At 37.6% G+C, this 19,543-nt stretch overlaps 1 protein-coding gene across 1 annotated transcript; it reads right to left on the bottom strand.

Moving 5' to 3' along the window:
• Nucleotides 1-9,179: 9,179 nt before the first annotated feature.
• LOC140982071 (uncharacterized) lies at nucleotides 9,180-9,833 on the bottom strand. The gene is made up of 2 exons (XM_073448485.1): nucleotides 9,721-9,833; nucleotides 9,180-9,663 (listed from the first exon to the last, which is right to left on the bottom strand). The coding sequence occupies exons 1-2, from the start codon at nucleotides 9,831-9,833 to the stop codon at nucleotides 9,180-9,182; spliced, it is 597 nt and encodes a 198-aa protein (XP_073304586.1).
• Nucleotides 9,834-19,543: the final 9,710 nt, after the last annotated feature.

Below are 19,543 nucleotides of genomic sequence, written 5' to 3'. Positions count from 1 at the left end.
AAATTAGGATTTTTAATTTTGAAAGGTCTCATCATTAATTTTATTTGAAAAGCTCGCCATGTTTGATCGTATGATTGCCGGATTCATGCAACTTTTTTATTATCAAAATAATAACGCACATACTCTTTATTTTTAACATATAATGCATATATTATAAACAGTAAACAAAACAAGGATGATCAATCGCCCCAAAACTAACGGCCCGTGTGAGCTAAGCACTGGCCAAGGTCCAATCCTAGGGAAATGCATGGGATGCAAATGAAACTATTACATATGCTTCCAATATTTACATGTCTTCGATGTTCATAATCATCAAGGCCACCATCTTCCAATCTTGATCTTCCACTATACTAATATTTACAAATAAATATCCATGGCAAATAGGGATACATCTCATGGGGTGGGAACAGGCCATAAACCAAGCCCACTTTATAAATTGATAATTATTACAATCATTCAACACAAAATATCCTAGCATACACCTAGCAAATTGGGATTGGGCTTTTGATCATCCTTCATGCATAATATCACATATCATACACCATCAATTAATTATCACAATAATCAATTGATCCAATATTATATAACTTGATCCAATCACTAACCACCACGATTATAAACTAAATTAACAAAGTATACAAACCCCTTTGTCTACTTTTTAATTAATTTATTTATAACCGAATTTCTTGTAAATCACAATTTACAATAAGTCCAACTTCAATTATTTATTTTATGAGAAAATATGTACAACTTTTGTAAATTTAAACTTAAGGGCCCAAAAAATCATTTTTCACCAAAAACATTTTGGCCCATTTAAATTTCACAAATTATGTTAGCCATCTAATGGCCCAACAACTTCAAGGCCCATGACACTTTGATATCCAAAACTCTTTTGGAAACCCTAGTCGTCATCGCCGTCGCCAGATTCTGGCCAACTTAAAATAATTTTTTTTTTAATAAGGGGGAGGGGCTGCCCTTGCTGCCCGAAAAACCCCTTACATTGCCATGATTTTTGTTGCAAAAATTTATCTCATGCGGTTATAAATTGACCTCAATAAAATATCAAGTATATGCTACACGAAATAGTATCCTTAGCTCATGATACCACTTGAAAGGGGATCGATTAAGGTGCCCGAATGCGCAACGGAAGTTTCAAAATATTTTTCTTACAAGAAAAATTGAGCATCCTCAACTATGATGTGTAGTAAATACAAAACACGAAATGACATTCATAGAGTGTTTAGAATTTTACCTATAAATCACAAGGATTGATGTTATGGCTCCAACCAAGTTGTAAAAAACTTAGCTCTTGAAAGGATGACAAATCTACAAGCTTCTCATTTGAGCACTCCTTGCTCAAATATTAAGCCCACCACCAACTAGGTAGATCCCCTCTAATTTTGCACTAGAAAAATTAGAGGATTTTTATTTGAGAATACTTCTCTTTCCTCAACAATTGTAGAAGAAAATTTAGAGAATATTAAGGAGAGAATTTCGGCCAAAGGGGTGGGGAGGAGAGAAGGAGGAAATTTTCTTGGTGTATGAAAAAGTGAAAAGTTGCATGTGCATGCCATGCCTTGTTTATTGAAAAAGTTATCTTCAACCTTTCATCTCTCAAGCATGCAAATTATTTAGGCTTGTAACAATTACAAAGCCCATGGACTTTTATTTAAATATCTCACACCCATTTGAGACCATTTAAACTTTACTTGATTTTACTCAAGCCCACTAGTTGAATAATTATTTCCTATGGGGCTCTACAAGACCCAATATTATTTAATTAATTCAACACTTGACTTAATTTAATTATTGGGACTCTACTAGGCCCACTAGTGTTTAATTAATTCAACACTTGAATTAATTTAATTTAGTCCATAATAATGTTTAAGAAAATCAAAATTTTAAAATACATTATTTATTTGGCCAACTTTTAATTTAGGAACACTTCCACAAATTAAAAATTACATTCCCCTCATAGAAGTCATAATTATATTTTTCCTTACGCTTTCAAACTCCTTTATAAGCCGTTCAACACATTGAACTATTTTACTTCTCAACGGGATTTAGAAAGCTAGTACTTGTGTGCCCCTCAATGGTTCATTGATACAACTAGCCGTGGGTACACATCTCTATGTGATTCGGGACTAAACATGTCCTCATATGAGCATACCCCAACTGCTCCATTCTTACTTATCAACTCCTTGATAATAAGAACGTCAGAACTAAAGTCTCAAAGTACCCAACCAATCATGTTAAACGCCTAGCAGCATCGCTTACATGATTCCCTAGGTATCAAATGATAGTGCCTGCAAGACCCATTCTATTATGGTTAGCGTACAGTACGGTCCCTTCAACTCATATATCCCGACCGATTCGACAACCATTGGTATATCGAGAGTTGTCAATGAATCGATACTATGTGTCATGTCGTAGTTGCATCGGTGGTGTAATCTAAGAAACCCCTTTCTTAATTAACACCATACTCTGATCAGAGATTTCAAACTACATACACATGAGATCACATAGGATATCCATACCCGAAGATAAGCGGTGAATCCCCGACTACAATGCATCGACTCCTACATGTTTCGACAGAACACCCAACCTTACCACCTGATGACCCCTTAAGAGTCGGTAAATAAGTCAAAGTGTAATGCTAGCATATAGAGACTCAATGTTGTCTCAGGTCATAAGGACTAATGGTGTACAACCATAAACTAGGATGTTTCCACTCGATAAGTGAGAACCACTTGGAAAGTCCTATATGCAGGGTTTTTCAGTGCGCTCTACCAGGAGCACCTATCTGCATGCCCGGACATCACAATGTCCCCTACCAATGAAACATGGTACTCACATCGCATATACTAGTCTTGAACTCGAGCGGCCTATATCCTTCTTAACGGCCGCTGAATCGACTAAGAACTGTTTAAAATATACAGTATTCCAAATATGAGTTTCATGATACTCATCATATGAGCATCTCATATTCTTTCTACTATGTGTATATTCAAGGACTTTATCTAAGCAACATGCATGGGTATACAGATAAAGAAGTGCCAAAACAATAATTTCAAATATTATTAAAATAAAGACTGTTTATACATAGAGTTTCATTGTGAATACTCGGCCAACACTTGGCTCGACGTGCACCTACTCTAACACTGACATTGTGGCGCTTGGTTAGTTCTTAGCCTCATGCACGTTGTAAATCACAAACACCCGAGAATCGCCAAAAGAGCCCCAACCACTACCAAACTTGAAACAACTCGCTCGATCGGATTCGTGGTCAAGTCCAGCAGCGTTCGAGCCATCTAGGACCATGACTCAGACCCACCAGGGTCTCGTCCAAGGCTAGGAATGGTCCTTGCACTGCCGGATCACTCCAATCCTCCGATCCAGCCAACACAACACTACAAAAAAATGCCCAACGACAACGGTTTTTAACCGTTGTCGTAGTCCTTATAAAACTGTTGTTAGAAGCTGTGTTGTTAAAAGTGCATTCAATGACAACGGTTTTAAAACGTTGTCGTACGGTTTATTGAAAATTGTTTGTCGCTAATTAGCGACGGTTTATGAAAAATCGTCACTAAAATTAGTGACGAATTTCAAAACGAACGACGATTTTCCATAGTGTCCGTCGCTAATTTTAGCGACGGTTTCTCATGTTGTCCGTCGCTAATTTTTACAGTAAAATAAAAAAATAGTTTTAATAATTTAATAAATCTAAAAAAACTTACAATTTGACTATGTTAACAATATTCATGATCTTCACTGAAAATTTACGAAACATCAAGCGAAAAAAAAAACCCAAAATCGAAATTAAAATCGTGTATGAGAGAAAAATTTTAAGTGTTGTGAAATGGTGTGGAGAAAAATGGATAGAGAATACGACTATTTATAGACAAATTGCGGCGGATTTTGGTAAAACTGTTGCTATTAGTGAGATTTTTTAATAAACAGTCGCTATTAGCGACATTTAATCAAGCGACGGTTCTTTGTTAAACCGTCGCCAATGACCAAATCGTCGCTAATAGCGACGGTGTTTCATTTTACCGTCGCTAATTTAAAATTTGCGATGGTTTATTAAATCATCGCTAAATTTAGCGACGATTTACGCAAAATCGTTGCTAATTTAAAACAAGCGACGATTTTGCTTAAACCGTCGCTAAATATAACCACAGTTTTAAAAAACTGTTTTCTTTTGGAATTTTTTTTGGGGTCTAAGACAACTGTATTAATAACCGTTGTCGTAGCTACTAAAAAAACCCGCTCATAGACAATGGTATAAAAACCGTTGTCGTAACCCATAAACGACAAAGGTTTTAACGAAAACCGTTGTCTTAGCTAAATAAAAAACCAGCACAAAGACAACGGTTTTGAAAACCGTTTTCTTAGCAACCAAAAAGTACGCCCATAGATAGCGGTTTGCTAAAACCGTTGTCGTTGACCCATAAAAGACAACGGTTTTTAAAAAACTGTTGTCTTTGACAAAGAAAAAATTCACAAAGACAACGGTTTTAGTTAAAACCGTTGTTAAAATGAAAAAAGACAACGGTTTCTGATAAAACTGCTGTCTTTTGAGTGTGGTTGAATGTGGAATTTCTTGTAGTGCAAGGCGTAAACGTACCCAATCCGTCGACTTACGATCCAGCCCGACCAAATTCTTGACTCCAACCCTAAAACACCATGATCCTCGACACTGACAGCCCCCCAGGGTCCTCACACGGCAGCCCCTTGCACAAACACAAGGAAAAACGTGAGTACATGCATAAAAATACGTATTTCATGATTAACCAAAGTCAAAAGCATTTTAACATGCAAGGACCGAGAAATAAGCATACATGGCACACATATCAACATATATATGATATTAATGTTGAGAAAAAGAAGATACATGGTGTGTCTTTGCGTTAGATCGCTCGAAAACGTTGATAACTTCGCTTAGGACGAGCACAGGAGAGACGAGAGAAGATTTCTCTTGAAAACCTTGAGGAAAAACGCTGTGGCTACTGAATATTTTGAATGGGAGGCTGCTGAAAGGGGAGGGGCGGTCGAGTGCTTTGAGGGTAGGGTTAGGGTTAGGCTAAGGGGTGTTTAGGTTAAATAATGATACCCTAATGGGACACAAATAATGATTAAAGTGGATAAAAAAGGTTTTTGGCCCATTATGCAATAAAGTAAATCAGACTAGCCCAATAACACTCTCGTAAAATATTTCATTTTGGTACGTTTTTTTAAATATTGTTCGAACCCTCAAAAAGTCCTCTGATTCGTTAAAATTTGCGTACCGGCTCCCTAATGCATGAAACTATAAAATAAACATCTATCCATGCCATACTCATGCTACAAAATGCACAAAAATCATTGAACAGGTATTTTAGATAAAACCCTAAATTGCATGCGGTCGGGTTACGTAGTTCGAATTTCCAAAACCTTACAATTCTCCATTCCTTAAATTGAATTTCGTCCTCGAAATTAAAACGTACCGAATAACTCCAGGTAACGACTCCTCATCTCGGTCTCCGTCTCCCAAGTAGCCTCCTCATCGGAATGATTCAGCCACTTGACTTTGACCATGTGGATCACCTTGTTCCAGAGCCTCCTCTCCTGTCTATCCAAAATCTTGGTGGGTCTCTCCTCGAAGGATAGGTGCGGCGTCAACTGCAGTGGCTCATAGTTCAACACATGGGAAGGATTCGACATGTACTTCCAAAGAATAGAAACATAGAACACATTATGAACTTCCGCCAGATTCCGTGGTAATGCAACTTTGTATGTTAGTGTCCCAACTCTCTTCAGGTTCTCAAACGGCCCTATAAATCCCCTACTGCAAACTCGAGATCTCTGTGCCGCTGATCAGCATAACTCTTTTGTCGGCTCTGAGCGGTCTTCATCATGTCCCGGATCTTGACCACTAGCTCCGTAGTCTGACTGACAATATCTGGACTCAACTCTGCTCTCTCCCTTACCTCATCCCAAAAGACTGGATATCTACACTTCCTCCCATACAATGCCTCATATGGAGCCATGCTGATAGATGCTTGATAAATGTTGTTGTACGTGAACTCTACAAGAGGTAACTTCAGCTGTCAGCTGCCCTGGAAGTCTATCACGCAATCTCTGAGTAGGTCCTCAGAATCTGAATCACCCTCTCTGATTGTCCGTAGGTCTGAGGATAGAAGGCAGTACTGAATAGCAATTTGGTCCCCAATGTCTGATGCAGACTCTTTCAGAAGGCTGACGTGAATCTCGGACGTACAGCTCTGCGTACTGAGTCATGGTGAAAGTCTTCTTGATCGGTAAGAAATGGACGGATTTAGTGCGCCGATCAACTATCACCCAAATGGCATTATACCCTTCAGTCGTCCTCGGAAGCCCTATCACAAAGTCCATGGCAATGTTCTCATATTTACACTAAGGAATATGGAGTGGTCTCAACTTCCCTTCAGGTCTCTGATGCTCTGCCTTAACCTGCTGGCACGTCAAACACTCGGAGACGAAGCGCAGAATATCCCTCTTCATGCCCAACCACCAATAAAGAGACTGAAGATCCTTATACATCTTCGTACTCCCTGGATGGATGGAGTACGGGGTTCTGTGGGCCTTACTCAAGGTATTTGCTCTCAAGGAATCACTGCTAGGAACCAAAAGTCGATCATGATATCTGACTATGCCTTCCACAACTCTGTACAACCTCCGGCCCTTAGCCTCATCCCTCTGTCTCCATTTCTGTAACAGCTCGTCAGAAGTGTGTCCTGCTCGGATCCTGTCTCTCAATTTCGACTGCACTGTTAGGGTAGAAAGATTACGGGCACTGCCCCTGGCGTAAATTGCAAGCGCAAACTGCTAAATCTCTGCCTGAAACTGTCTCTATACTAACAACTGAGTAATCACTGCAGTCTTCCTGCTCAGGGCCTCTGCAACTACATTAGCCTTACCTGGATGATAGCCAATGTTGCAGTCATAATCATTCACTAGCTCTAGCCACCTCTGTTGTCTCATGTTCAGTTCCTTCTGCGTGAAAAATATTTCAGACTCTTGTGATCAGTGAAAATCCTACACTTCTCCCCATACAGGTAATGCATTCATATCTTCAGGGCAAACACTACTGCTGCTTGCTCGAGGTCAGAGTCGGATAATTCTTCTCATGAACCTTTAGCTGTTGGGATGCATAAGCTATAACTTTCTCGTGCTGCATCAACACTGCGCCCAAACTGAGCTTCGAAGCATCTGTATATACCACAAACTCTCCTTGCCATGATGGCATAGCAAGAACTGGTGTCGTGGTCAACGCATGCTTCAACCTATCAAAACTCTCCTGGCAATCAGTCCCCAAACAAACTTCACATTCTTCTTCGTCAGAGCGGTTAGTGGCACTGCAATAGAAGAGAAGCCCTGAATAAACTTTCGGTAATATCCAGCCATTCTTAGGCACTGGCAAATCTATGACTGCCTCAACTTTACTGGGGTCGACCACTATACCATCTCAAGATACAATGTGGCCCAAAAATGTCAATCTGTCTAGCCATAACTCGCACTTACTGAACTTGGCATACAACCGTCTATCCTGTAAAGTCTGCAGTACGGTCCTTAGATGCTGGTTGTGCTCCTCTCTGCTCTTCGAATAGATCAGGATGTCGTGAACGAAAACTATGACGAACTGATCCAAATATGGCTGAAACAAGTGATTCATGAGATCCTTGAAGATTGCTGGCGCGTTAGTCAGCCCAAGGGCATAACCATAAACTCACAATGCCCGTAACGCGTCCTCAAAACCTACTTATGCACGTCAGACTCTCTCACCATCAGCTAGTGGTATCCAGATCAGAGATCTATATTCAAAAATACTGATACTCCCTGAAGCTTATCAAATAGATCTTCAATCCTGGGCAGTGGATACTTGATCTTGATTGTGACATGGTTCAACTCCCAGTAGTCAATGCAAAGCCGCATGCTACCATTCTTCTTCTTAACAAACAGTACCGGTGCGCCACATACAGAAAATCTAGGGTGAATGAAACCCTTATCTAGCAAGTCCCGAATCTTATCCTTCAGTTCCTTCATCTCCGCAGGTGCTAGACGGTAGGGTGCCTTAGAAATCGGCATTGTACTTGGCATGATCTCGATAGAAAAGTCAACCTCTTTGTCTAGTGGAATACCCTAAACATCGTAGAGAAAACACTTGGGAAATCTCTGACCACTTCGACCGCCTCTAGCCTCTGACTGACTAGCTCTGACACTGCCACAATACTGGCCAAAAACGCCTGGCAGCCTCTTCTCATGATCTTCCTCGCACAGATGCAAGAAATGATGTGTGACATCTGCTGATGTCTGGCTGCCTCAAATAAAGACGGCTTACCGCTGGGCGGTCGGACAGATACTGAACTCCGTCAAAAATCTATGACAGCTCCATTAGAAAAAACCCAGTCCATACCCAAAATAATATCAAACTCAGGCAGTGGTAGCACAATCAAGTCCGCCTGCACCGCATTTTTCTGTAACCGAAGCTCAAGTTTTTTCACTATTTGGGAGGTAGACATCTGATCCCAGATGGGATTGATACTTTGAAACCCAAATCCATAGCCTCTGGTATGATTTCTAGTCGCTTGACAAAAGATTCTGATATAAACGAATGTGTAGCTCCGAAATCTAGCAATGCATACGTGGCTATACCTGAAATATATATCCTTCCTGCGGCAAAACATACCATCAAATCTGTTCGCGTTGTAAGTTAAGAAATTTCCTACCAGCAATTAACCCAAAATCCTCAAAAATTACTGATTTAACCGAAGTGCTCCTCGAAATTTTCCAATTAAATCCCCAAAATTTTTGGAAATTAAAATTTGGCCCTACAATTTTTTCGAAATTTGTATTTTTGATCCCATGAAATTTTTGAATTTTTGCCCCATTAAATCTTAAAGTTCTCGAAAATTATTAATTTAATCCCCAAAATTCCAAAAATTTGAACACAACCCTTAAAATTTTGATTTTTTCACTTAGGCCCTCATATTATTGGTTATTACAATTAGGTCCTTAAAATTCTCAATTCATGCAATTCAAACCCTTAAATCCAACTAGATAGTGCATGCAAACTAATTTATTCTATGTTCTCCATCCCAAAGTAACTCAACGACCAACATAATAATTCATGCATTCGAGGCAGTAAATAAATGAAACTTTTAAACGTAAAAGTTATCGGTGATCAATGTAGAGTCTGGCTCGGCTTCTGCTTCCTCGGCATGTATCACGTAGGCCCTGCCAGTAATGGGGCCCTGATTCCTCGGACAGTCAGCCGCTTTATGGCCCTCTTCTTTGCATGTGAAGCACCTGAAAGTCCCCCACATACACTTGCCATAGTGAATTTTGTTGCACTGTTTGCACGGCGGTCCTCCCTCCGGCTTAGGAGCCCCTAGTGTCTGAGGTGGCCGCTGCTGTCCCGGCCTCTTCAACATCATATCCCGGCGTAAAGTGGGTTGGAGGCCATCCAGGAAATTCCTCAGCTTTTGCACAGTGTCTCTCGCAATAATTGGCACAAAGTGACAGCCCTTGTCGAACTTTCGGATGAATTCTGCCACAGACGAGTCTCCCTGTCGGAGACTCATAAACTCCCTCGTCAGGCGGCCACTAACATCTGCTGAGAAATACTTGTTGAAAAAGATCTCCCTGAACTTTCACCAAGTGAGGGTAGTCAAATCCACCCCGTGCACGGCTCCCTCCCACCATAGGGATGCGTCATCCCTAAACATATATGTGGCGCAGCTGACCCGATCGCCTTCCCTCATATCCAAGTACTGAGAGTGTAGCTCCAAAGATAGAATCCAACCCTCCGCCATGAAAGGGTCAGTGGTACCCTCGAACTCCTTTGGATTGAGCTGTCTGAACTGCTCATAGATGTCAGTCTAGGGTAGGGGGGCTTGCTGCGCTTGCTACATAAGTCGGGCAATACCCTCTAGTACACGGGTAGTTGTGTCTCCTAGGGTGGTGGTGGTGGAGGTGAGACTCTGCCGCCTCCTAAAATATCGTCCTGACGGTCTGTACTGTGAGCGCGTCTGGGAGGCTTGATATATAAATAAAGTCCAAATTCTAAGGGTAACCCATCATGCAATTTAATCTAGTTTTTAAAACAGCTTAAATCCTTAAAGCATGAAAGCAGCAAAACATGTACTGAAAATCGTTGTAAAACATGCATTATGTAAACATGCAAGTGATAGCAGTAAAACACTTAAAACATTTAAAATCATACAAAATTACTGACTTGAGGCTTCAAAACTGAGCTGCAGAAGCTGGCGGTGGCACAACTCAATACAAGACCCATGCTCTGTGCAATAACTGCTGAAACTCACACATTTTTAAAATAAGAGGAATTCGAACTCACGCATCTTTAAAATAAGAAGAATTCCGTACTGAAAAATTACGGCAGTTAAAAATATTTCCAAAACTCCTGTCGGACCATCAACATATAAAAATACCAAGTATGAAAATACCCAAAACACTCTATTTCGTAAACATGATGTGCGGAGGAAATAAGGTCATCGGGTTCGCATGCGCACATCCAACGCCGAAGCTTACTCAGTCTTCGGCGCCTCCAGTCTCCTCGTCGATATGCTCACCTGCTTCATTCACACATAGTGAGTCTAAAGACTCAACACACATGTAACGTTATAACGAGTACATATACATATCAAGAAACGGTGAAAAATACTGTAATGAAAATACATTTCATGATCGTAAAGGTCACATGCATAATCATAACCTGTCAAAGCATAAATATTTTCATAACATATCACATCATATCAGCACATACGTGTTCGTTTTATTAGTTTGAATTCCGTTCATTAGTTGTGATTTTTGTATCATCGTGTCAGTCAATGGATCCATCTACGTGTAACCGTGGTATGCAACGGCGGGGACATCAGCGAAAGCATTACCCGTCCACTGAGCCTTGGCCTTACATGTCATCGTGTCATCGTATTAGTCACAACCAACTCTCATCCTTCAAAACATGTCATCGTATTCATCACTTAATAAAACCGTGCATTTATATAATTTTTTCTTAAAATCAGGCATGCAATATATTTTTTTCATAATTACATAAAAAGTCATATACGTGGTAACATAAACATTTAAAACATGAAAACTCGTGTTCAGGGCGCTGCAAGGACTACTAACTCACCCCGAAGATGACCACCCTTAAATCATAATTCGAAGTTTCCTAATCAAGCCTCATATGATCCTACCTAATCCTTAGTAAGCTTGGTCATAACAACATATCAACGTCCTAATGAGACAATACCGCTAAAAACCAAAGCCCCTCAAACCCTGAACTAGCGCCTAGGCGCTGACACTGTGGTGCTTTGTTAGCTCCTAGGCGCTCGACATCAGCGCTGCAGTGCTACATATTCGAAGACCAAGCGCTGCGGTGCCTAAAGGGCAGCGCCGCCGCGCTAACCCTGCGACAGAAAAACGTTGAAACACTTCGATGCCACCTTGTAACCTACTCCCAACTAACCGGAGCCAGCCTCAATCCCACATTTCCTAAACCACCCTAGGACCCTCCTAGAGCAATTTAACCAAGAACCCTAACCTCATGCACGCTGTAAGTAACACACACCCGAGAATCGCCAAAAAGCCCCAACCACGACCAAACTTCAAAAAACTCGCTCGATCGATTTTGTGGTCAAGTCCAGCAGGGTTTGAGCCATCTAGGAACATGACTCTGACCCACTAAGGTCTATTCCAATGCTAGGAATGGCCCTTGCACCTCCAGCTCGCTCAAATTGTCCGATCCAGCCAACACAAGCCGTAAACGTACCCAACCCGTCGACTTACGATCCAACTCGACCAAACCCTTGACTCCAGCCATAAAACACCATGATCTCCGACGATGACAGTCCCCTAGGGTCCTCAAACGGCAGCCCCTTACACAAACACAAGGAAAAACGTGAATACATGAATAAACATACGTATTTCATGACAAATCGAAGTCAAAAGCATTTTAACATGCAAAGACCAAGAAATAATCATACATGGCACACATATCAGCTTATATACGATATGAATGATCAGAAAAAGAAGATACATGGCGTGCATTCCCGTTAAATCGCTCGAAAACGTTGATAACTTTGCGTAGGACGAGCCCCGGAGAGACGAGGAAATATTTCTCTTGAAAACCTTGAGGGAAAACGATATTGCTGCTGAATAATTTTGAATGGGAGGCTGTTGAAAGGGAATGGGCGGCCGAGTGCTTTGAGGGTAGGGTTAGGGTTAGGTTAAGGGGTGTTTAGGTTAAATAATGATGCACTAATGGGCCACAAATAATTATTAAAGGGATTAAAAAAAGGTTTTTGGTCCATTATGCAATAAAGTAAACCAGACTAGCCCAATAACACTCCTGTAAAATATTTCATTTTGGTACATTTTTGAAAATATTGCGCGAACTCTCATAAAGTCCTCCGAATCGTTAAAATTTGCATACCGGCTTAAAATATGACCCGAAGAGTAAAAATACTCAACTAAGGTCCATTCTAAAAAATCATACTTAATTATTCCATATAAGAAATAATTAAAATTAATTATTCAATAAAAATAGTTTTCCTGTTTATCCCTAGTCTCAGTTACTCGTTCGACCGCGAAATGCAACTTAAAACCCAAACGCATGAAATTTTAAAATAAACATGAAATAAACATCTATCCATGACATACTCATGCAAAAAAATGCATAAAAATCATTAAACAAGTAATTTAGATAAAACCATAGATTACATGCAGTCGGGTTACATAGTTCGAATTTTCTAGACCTTACAAAAAACGTGAGTGAAAGAGATGAAAGTCCAACATATCCATGAAAAAACAAGAAAAACCATGCATAAACCGTGCGTGTAGCCATATTCATACTATAACATGCAAATACCATTCAACATACATAATATATTGTGATCGATGAGAAAAAAAAAGTAATCAGGCGTGCCTTTGCATATTTACGCTCGAAATCTTAGAGATACTCGTGTAGAACTTGCAACGGAGAGACGGGGAAGGATTTCTTTGAAGAACTTTGAGGATTTTGGTGGCTTGCTATTGGAATATTTTCGAAAAGGTGCTGCTGGAGTTGGGAGAAGGGGGAGGCCAAAATGGGGGATTAGGTTTAGGGTTTTGAATGTAGGTTTCAATAAAAGCTTAGTGTATAATCGGCTCTAATTAAAATAATAAATTCTAGTGGAATTTTGGGCCCATTATGCATTAAATAACCCTGTTAAGCCCAAAAACTCTCCCAAAAAATATTTTTTTTAGATACGTTTTTGAAAATATTGTCCGAGTCCTCAAAAGGTCCTCCGACACGCTAAATTTGCGTACCGATTAAAAATATGACCAGGCGAGTAAAAATTCTCCACCAAGTCCTATTTTCGAAAATCTCACTTAATTACGCCATATATTAAATAATTAAAAAAATTATTTAATAAAAACATTTTTCCTTAATTGTTACCGGCCTCCATCTCTCGTTCGATCATGAAATACTACTAAAAGCATTATATCATGCAATCTTAATGAACAAAGAATTAAACATATATATTCATGTTAAAATCATGGATTAATGCGTTAAAAAAATTAATTAAAATACATAAGAAATTTGATAACTTGCATTCATGTGGTTCGTGTGGACCTTCAGATTTTTGGTACGTTACAATCTATCCCCCTTAAATTGAATTTTATCCCCGAAATTCGCTTATCCTCGATAACCAAAAAGTTTAAACTCTTAATTCTAGTATCCCAATAATCCACGCTTCCGCTGCGCCATTCTGATAAAATAAGTGTTAAGCCGTCCTCATGTCTCCTCGATCCTAATTAAATTTGCCTTCCACATCCTCGTTTCGAATCTCAACTTAAAACGGCCTATGGTGACTTAGTTTTATTTTACTATGACCTAGAATTTTGACTTTTCTGCCAATTCCTAGTACTAGAAGTGGATGTCCAAACTTATCGCACCTTACTTTTCTTAGACTATATCCAAATGTTCATCCACCTATTATATTTCAACATTATAATCTCAAAATCATCCTTTCTTAAATTTATTGAACTCAAGGTATGCTAAGGCTTTAAATCCAAATATTAGCATTTATGAAGTTCAACTTAAGAGATCTTAGCACCAAAAGTTACTAATCGACTTCTATCCTCGATAATATACTTAAAAATTTAAACATTATCTGACTCACATAATAATATTAGCCGAATATCAATGAATTTAATCTTTATCTTACAGCACCAAACTAACGTAACTTAACTATTTACAAGTAGATCTCAAATATAAAATTGTTGCAAGTCTTAAATTTTGAGTAAAGTTAATCCATAAAACCTAAATATACAATATCGATCTTCTACGTATATAATAAAACCATTCTAGCATCAATTACATGCTTAAACTATTTTTTCCCGATTACAATATAGTTGAGGCCTAAGACACTTGGACTTTCCTAATTGGAATGAATGTCGCATTCTGACGTATCTTTAATGCTTAATTAATACCAGCATATAAAACTTAATAAGTTATCCTATGTTAGCGCTAGACCAACTCTAATAATTCAATTACACTTAAAATCCGTAGAATTCTAGAATCCACATATCAAGATTTTAGTTTTCTTACTAGTTAAAAATCTTTATATTGTTCATTGGTAATCTATGTAGAACACAACTAATTCTTTTTCGTTTTCATTTCACCCAAAATTTTTATATGAACACCTATTTCATAAACTTGAAATTCAAACTTACCCAACCCAAATAATCTTAGATAACTTAATTCCAACATACGTATCCGTTTAATCTCAAGTTTCTTAATGACTTTCAAAAACCCTCAAGTGCTTTTATTCTTTATAAAGCATAACATCTAAATGTCCAGGAGTATACAATATATACTTACTTCCAAATATCACGATATTACTAGATTTTTAAGAACAAACATTTTTAGTTTCTCCAAGACATGGTGTCTATTTCACTTCTTACATAAGTCTCTCAAGTAACCTAACCATCAATCACACCCAAATTTTTTTTAAAAAAATTCAACTCTAACGAAGGTATAATTTTAACCTTTAAGATCATGACTAAAACTTTTGATACATATGAATCAAAACTTAAGTTCCCGAAAGTATGTTAACTTAATGTCTAATCCTATAACTTAACTAATTAATCAACTTTACCTTAAATTGTCATCATTCTAAATTCTTAATTTGTCACAACATTATTCCATTAAAGCTTAGATTTTCAAGCCCAATATTGATTCATCCTACAATGCCTTGATTACCATTCCTTATAACATTATAGCTCAGATATTTCAAGGTTATAAATATCACTTTAAGCTTAAATCATCGAAAATTCCTATCATTAAAACCATTCAATTCTCACTTATTGCTAAACTAGTCCCCAAATTTTTTAAACATTGCAAGATAAATTCCTATTTCCTGGAAAATTATCCAATTGGTCCTTAATTTAAAAAATTCTACAATTACCCATAAGTTCTTGGAGTTCTAAATTCCATTTTATAGGTTTTTCGTAACACAAAATTCAATAATTTTATGCTTATTAAGCCCAAAATCAATTTTCACAACCAATCTTACTGATAGTTGTTATTTTTACGTGTTTTATTGCATTAGTTTTGTGTGTATTTTCATTTTGTGTGCGTGCATTTCATTTACATTTTTTTCGTTTTAGAATTAGCAATTGCATATGATCGTGTCTAACTCATACATAATGAATTTGCAAGTGAAGTGACCGGAGAGCTGAAATCGGGAGAGAAATACACAAGCCACGCAAGAAGAGGAGAAACTTGGCAGAAATATCAGCGCTCGAGCTGTAGAATCTTACCGCTCGAGCGCCAGATGAGATTTTCAAAGGGTGAAATACAGAAGACTCGGCGCTCGGGCGGTATAATCTTACCGCTCGAGCGCGAGTGTTGCACCTCACAAGCAAACTTACAGAGGAGTTGGCGCTCGGGTGGTAGAATCTTACCGTCCGAGCGGTACTCAACTCGAAAAAAATATTGATTAGGATTTCTTGCCTTCCGGGAGAAGTTGCCAAATATGGCGCGCTGTTCAAAAACAACCTTAGAACATTTTTTGGAGTATTATTCAGCAGCCAAGGAGCTTGGGAAGGGAGAACAAAGCTTGGAGCAAGGCTTGGATTGAAGATTTGAAGATTTATGGGAACCATTCTTCGTATTTTCATCACGTCTAGTATTTCGAGTTTATTTTATCTTATTTAAATATTGTTTTGCTTAGTTTAATCATGACTTGGAGTAGTTAATTTTCATTATTTGTTAGGATTTAAGGGGATCCTACCCCGAAACCGAGTTTAGTTAATTCACATATCGACTTTTTATTTATTCTTGATTGTGCTATTATTTTCATTGCGTTGTTGAAGCGTAGCTAACTTTAATAACGATTTAATATTGCGAGTGACTTTAGGAGAATAGCCCGTGATAGGAACGAGTAACAGAATCCGTGGATTTACAATTTACATAGAAATATGAAGTTGGATACATGCCGATAGTCATAGTCCAGTAGGTCAAAAGCTATGGGATTTCATAGAACGACATGCAATTCACCCTTGATAAATAATTAAAGAAATTTAATTACATCACTGAGTTGAGTTAGTTTGGCATAGCTCGAGAGGGCGTGTTCAATTGGGTAGGAAATCCTGTCGGAAGCGTAGATCACTGTCGAACGAAATAATTAAATGACGAGGGGTAGATGAACCGAGATTCTCAACAAATTCATTTATCATTTAATATTTAATCAATCATTTCGCTTATTTATTTCATCATTTAAGTTGTGAATCATTTCTTTGAATTTTTATTTAATCATAGTAGTATAAACAATCATTCAAATTTTCGTTGCTAAAGGTTTTAGTAACTGAGACTAAAAAATTGTGAAACACATTCTCTAATGGAACGATACTCGTATTCTCATACACTATATTATTACTTGACATCGTGCACTTGCGATTATTTCGAGCTTGGATATTATAAATTTTTACTAAAGATTTTACAGTGCAAGTTTTGCTCGATCACTTACACTTCCATCAATACCTAATATTCCAAATTATACATTTTTATAATTCTAAAGATCGTCGTAGTCTTTGAATCATTACTCCTTATATGAAAGTCTCAAAAATTAACCCAACTAGTAACCACGTGTTAGAGTATATGCGCTGCAAGCCAATTGTTGGCTAGAGATTTTATTGACTCAGTTGTAATAAACTATTTTTATTTTAATAAAATTTAACTTTTAATTGTTTCGTTTCACTTTATCTGTATACCCATGCGATCAGCATAGATAAAGTCCTTGATTATGCTAAAATACAAATGAATCGTAATTCGATGTTGAAACTCATTTGTAAAACTGCATATTCTATATTCGTTCCTGGTCGATTCAGCTGCCTAAAACATGGATAAAGGTCGCTTGAGCTCGAGACTAGCATCTGTGATGTTGTGTACCACGTTTCTTGGTACGGGCATAGAGATGTCCAAACATGCAGATGGGTAGTCATATGATGATTATACCAAACAACCCTCCCTCGGACTTTCCAAGTGGTTATTATTCATCGAGAGGATAAGTCCGTGGTTATGATTGTACACAATTAGTCCTTACGATCCGGGACAACACTGAGGCTCTATATGCTAGAGCTGTGCTTTTACTCGTTTATCGACTCCAGGAGAGTAATCAGGTGACGAGATTGGGTACAGTTGCGAAACATGTAGGAGCCAGTGCATTGTAGTCGAGAATTCACCACTCACCTACGGGTGTGGATATCCTATGTGATCTGATGAAATAATAGTGCATGGAATCTCTGGCCAGAGTGTGAGATGTACGTTAAAGAAGGAGTTCTCAAATTGTACATGCGATGACACTATTTATTCTAAAAGATGAGTCACATAGTTATCGAATTATTATGCAACCCTCGATGAACTAATGGTTGCAGATTCGATCATGATATATGAGATGAAGAGACCGTACTGTACGTTAATCATAATCGGCTGGTTCTTGCAGGCACTATCATTGATACCTAGGGAATCATGGGGCGATGCTACTAGACGCTCTTACCATGATTCGATAGGTTTAATCAGAAATATGATTTCTGACATTCTCATAATCAATTGTTGAAACATAGAAAGGGACGAATTAGGGTAAGCCCGAATAAATAATTATGTCTTGAATCACAAAGAGTTGTGAACCCACTGCTAGCTGTATCCCTGAACCATTGAGGGTCAACAAGCACTGAATTATTTGTTCCCGTTGAGAGAATAAATTCAAGAAGTTGAATTTATATCATGATATAGTAAATTCAAGCAGTTGAATTTATGATAATTAAATTTTGAGAAAATAAATTCAAGGAGTTGAATTTATGAGATAATAAATTCAAGAAGTTGAATTTATGAAATTTGGAGAGAATAAATTCAAGGAGTTGAATTTATAAAATTTAAGGATTTAATTTATTAAACTCAAAAGTTGATTTTATTAAATATTAAATTAAATATAGTGGGAAGTATGTTTAATGGGCTTGTAGAAATACAAGTCCAACATACTAAATAATTAAAGTTCTTAATAGGCTTTGATTAATTAATTAAACTAGTTTTACTAGCTCAATTAATAAATCAAGTCCATTAAAGTTAATTATGGTAATTAGTTCATGTAATTTTTTAAAAAATTTTGACCTAAAATGAAAGCCTCCACTAATATGGATTGTGAGATTTTGAGAATCACAACCATAATCCTCCAAATATTTAGTTTACTTAATTAATTAAATTTATTAAGTAAATGATAATTAAAGAAAGATTTAGATTTCTTTATTCTCAATTTTTGCACAAGTTTTGTTCGTGACTTTTGGGAGGAATTGCAAGAGAATTTTCGGCTCTTCCAATATTAATACTCTCACCTAGGTTTTGGACCTGGATCCATGTATGGCTCACATTGATCTAATAGTGTTGGCAATCGATGATCCTTATTTAATTTTGAATGTCATATTATGATATATGTGATATATAGTAGTATGCATGTGTAAGGTACAAAATTTAGACAACGTAATCCAACCGCATGCAAATCTAGGAAATTTGAAAATGAGTAAGTAATTGATTTTAATTGCTAATTAATTATGTGACATACTTGTGCATATGCTAAATGAGATTTTTATTGTCATCATGCATAAAATTGTATTTTTAGGAATATTCAAGTGACGATCGAGGAACGGGGTCCGAAGGCTGAAAAACGTAAAATGTTTCTATTAAATAATTATTTTTAATTATTTAAAACATGGTTGATGCTTTTAGCATTTTTGAAAATATGGGGTTTTGAGGTGATTTAATAAGTCAGGACGTAAATTTTATCGGTATTGATTTTTCAAATAAAATACGAGCTTTTTAGCAATCCGGCTAATAAATTCACAAATTTATTTTTACCAAAACCTTGTTAATATTTTATTTAAAACCGAATTAGACTAATGGGCTTAATTTAATTGGCTTAATAGGCCAAAACCTAGTTAGTAGTTAATTAGTGTAAAAAAA

This window comes from Primulina huaijiensis, chromosome 8 (genome assembly GCF_012295235.1).
Source record: "Primulina huaijiensis isolate GDHJ02 chromosome 8, ASM1229523v2, whole genome shotgun sequence".
In the NCBI taxonomy this organism is placed as follows: domain Eukaryota; kingdom Viridiplantae; phylum Streptophyta; class Magnoliopsida; order Lamiales; family Gesneriaceae; genus Primulina; species Primulina huaijiensis.
The sequence above is the reverse complement of the archived record's forward strand: the minus strand, read 5'-3'. Positions and strand labels throughout refer to the sequence as shown.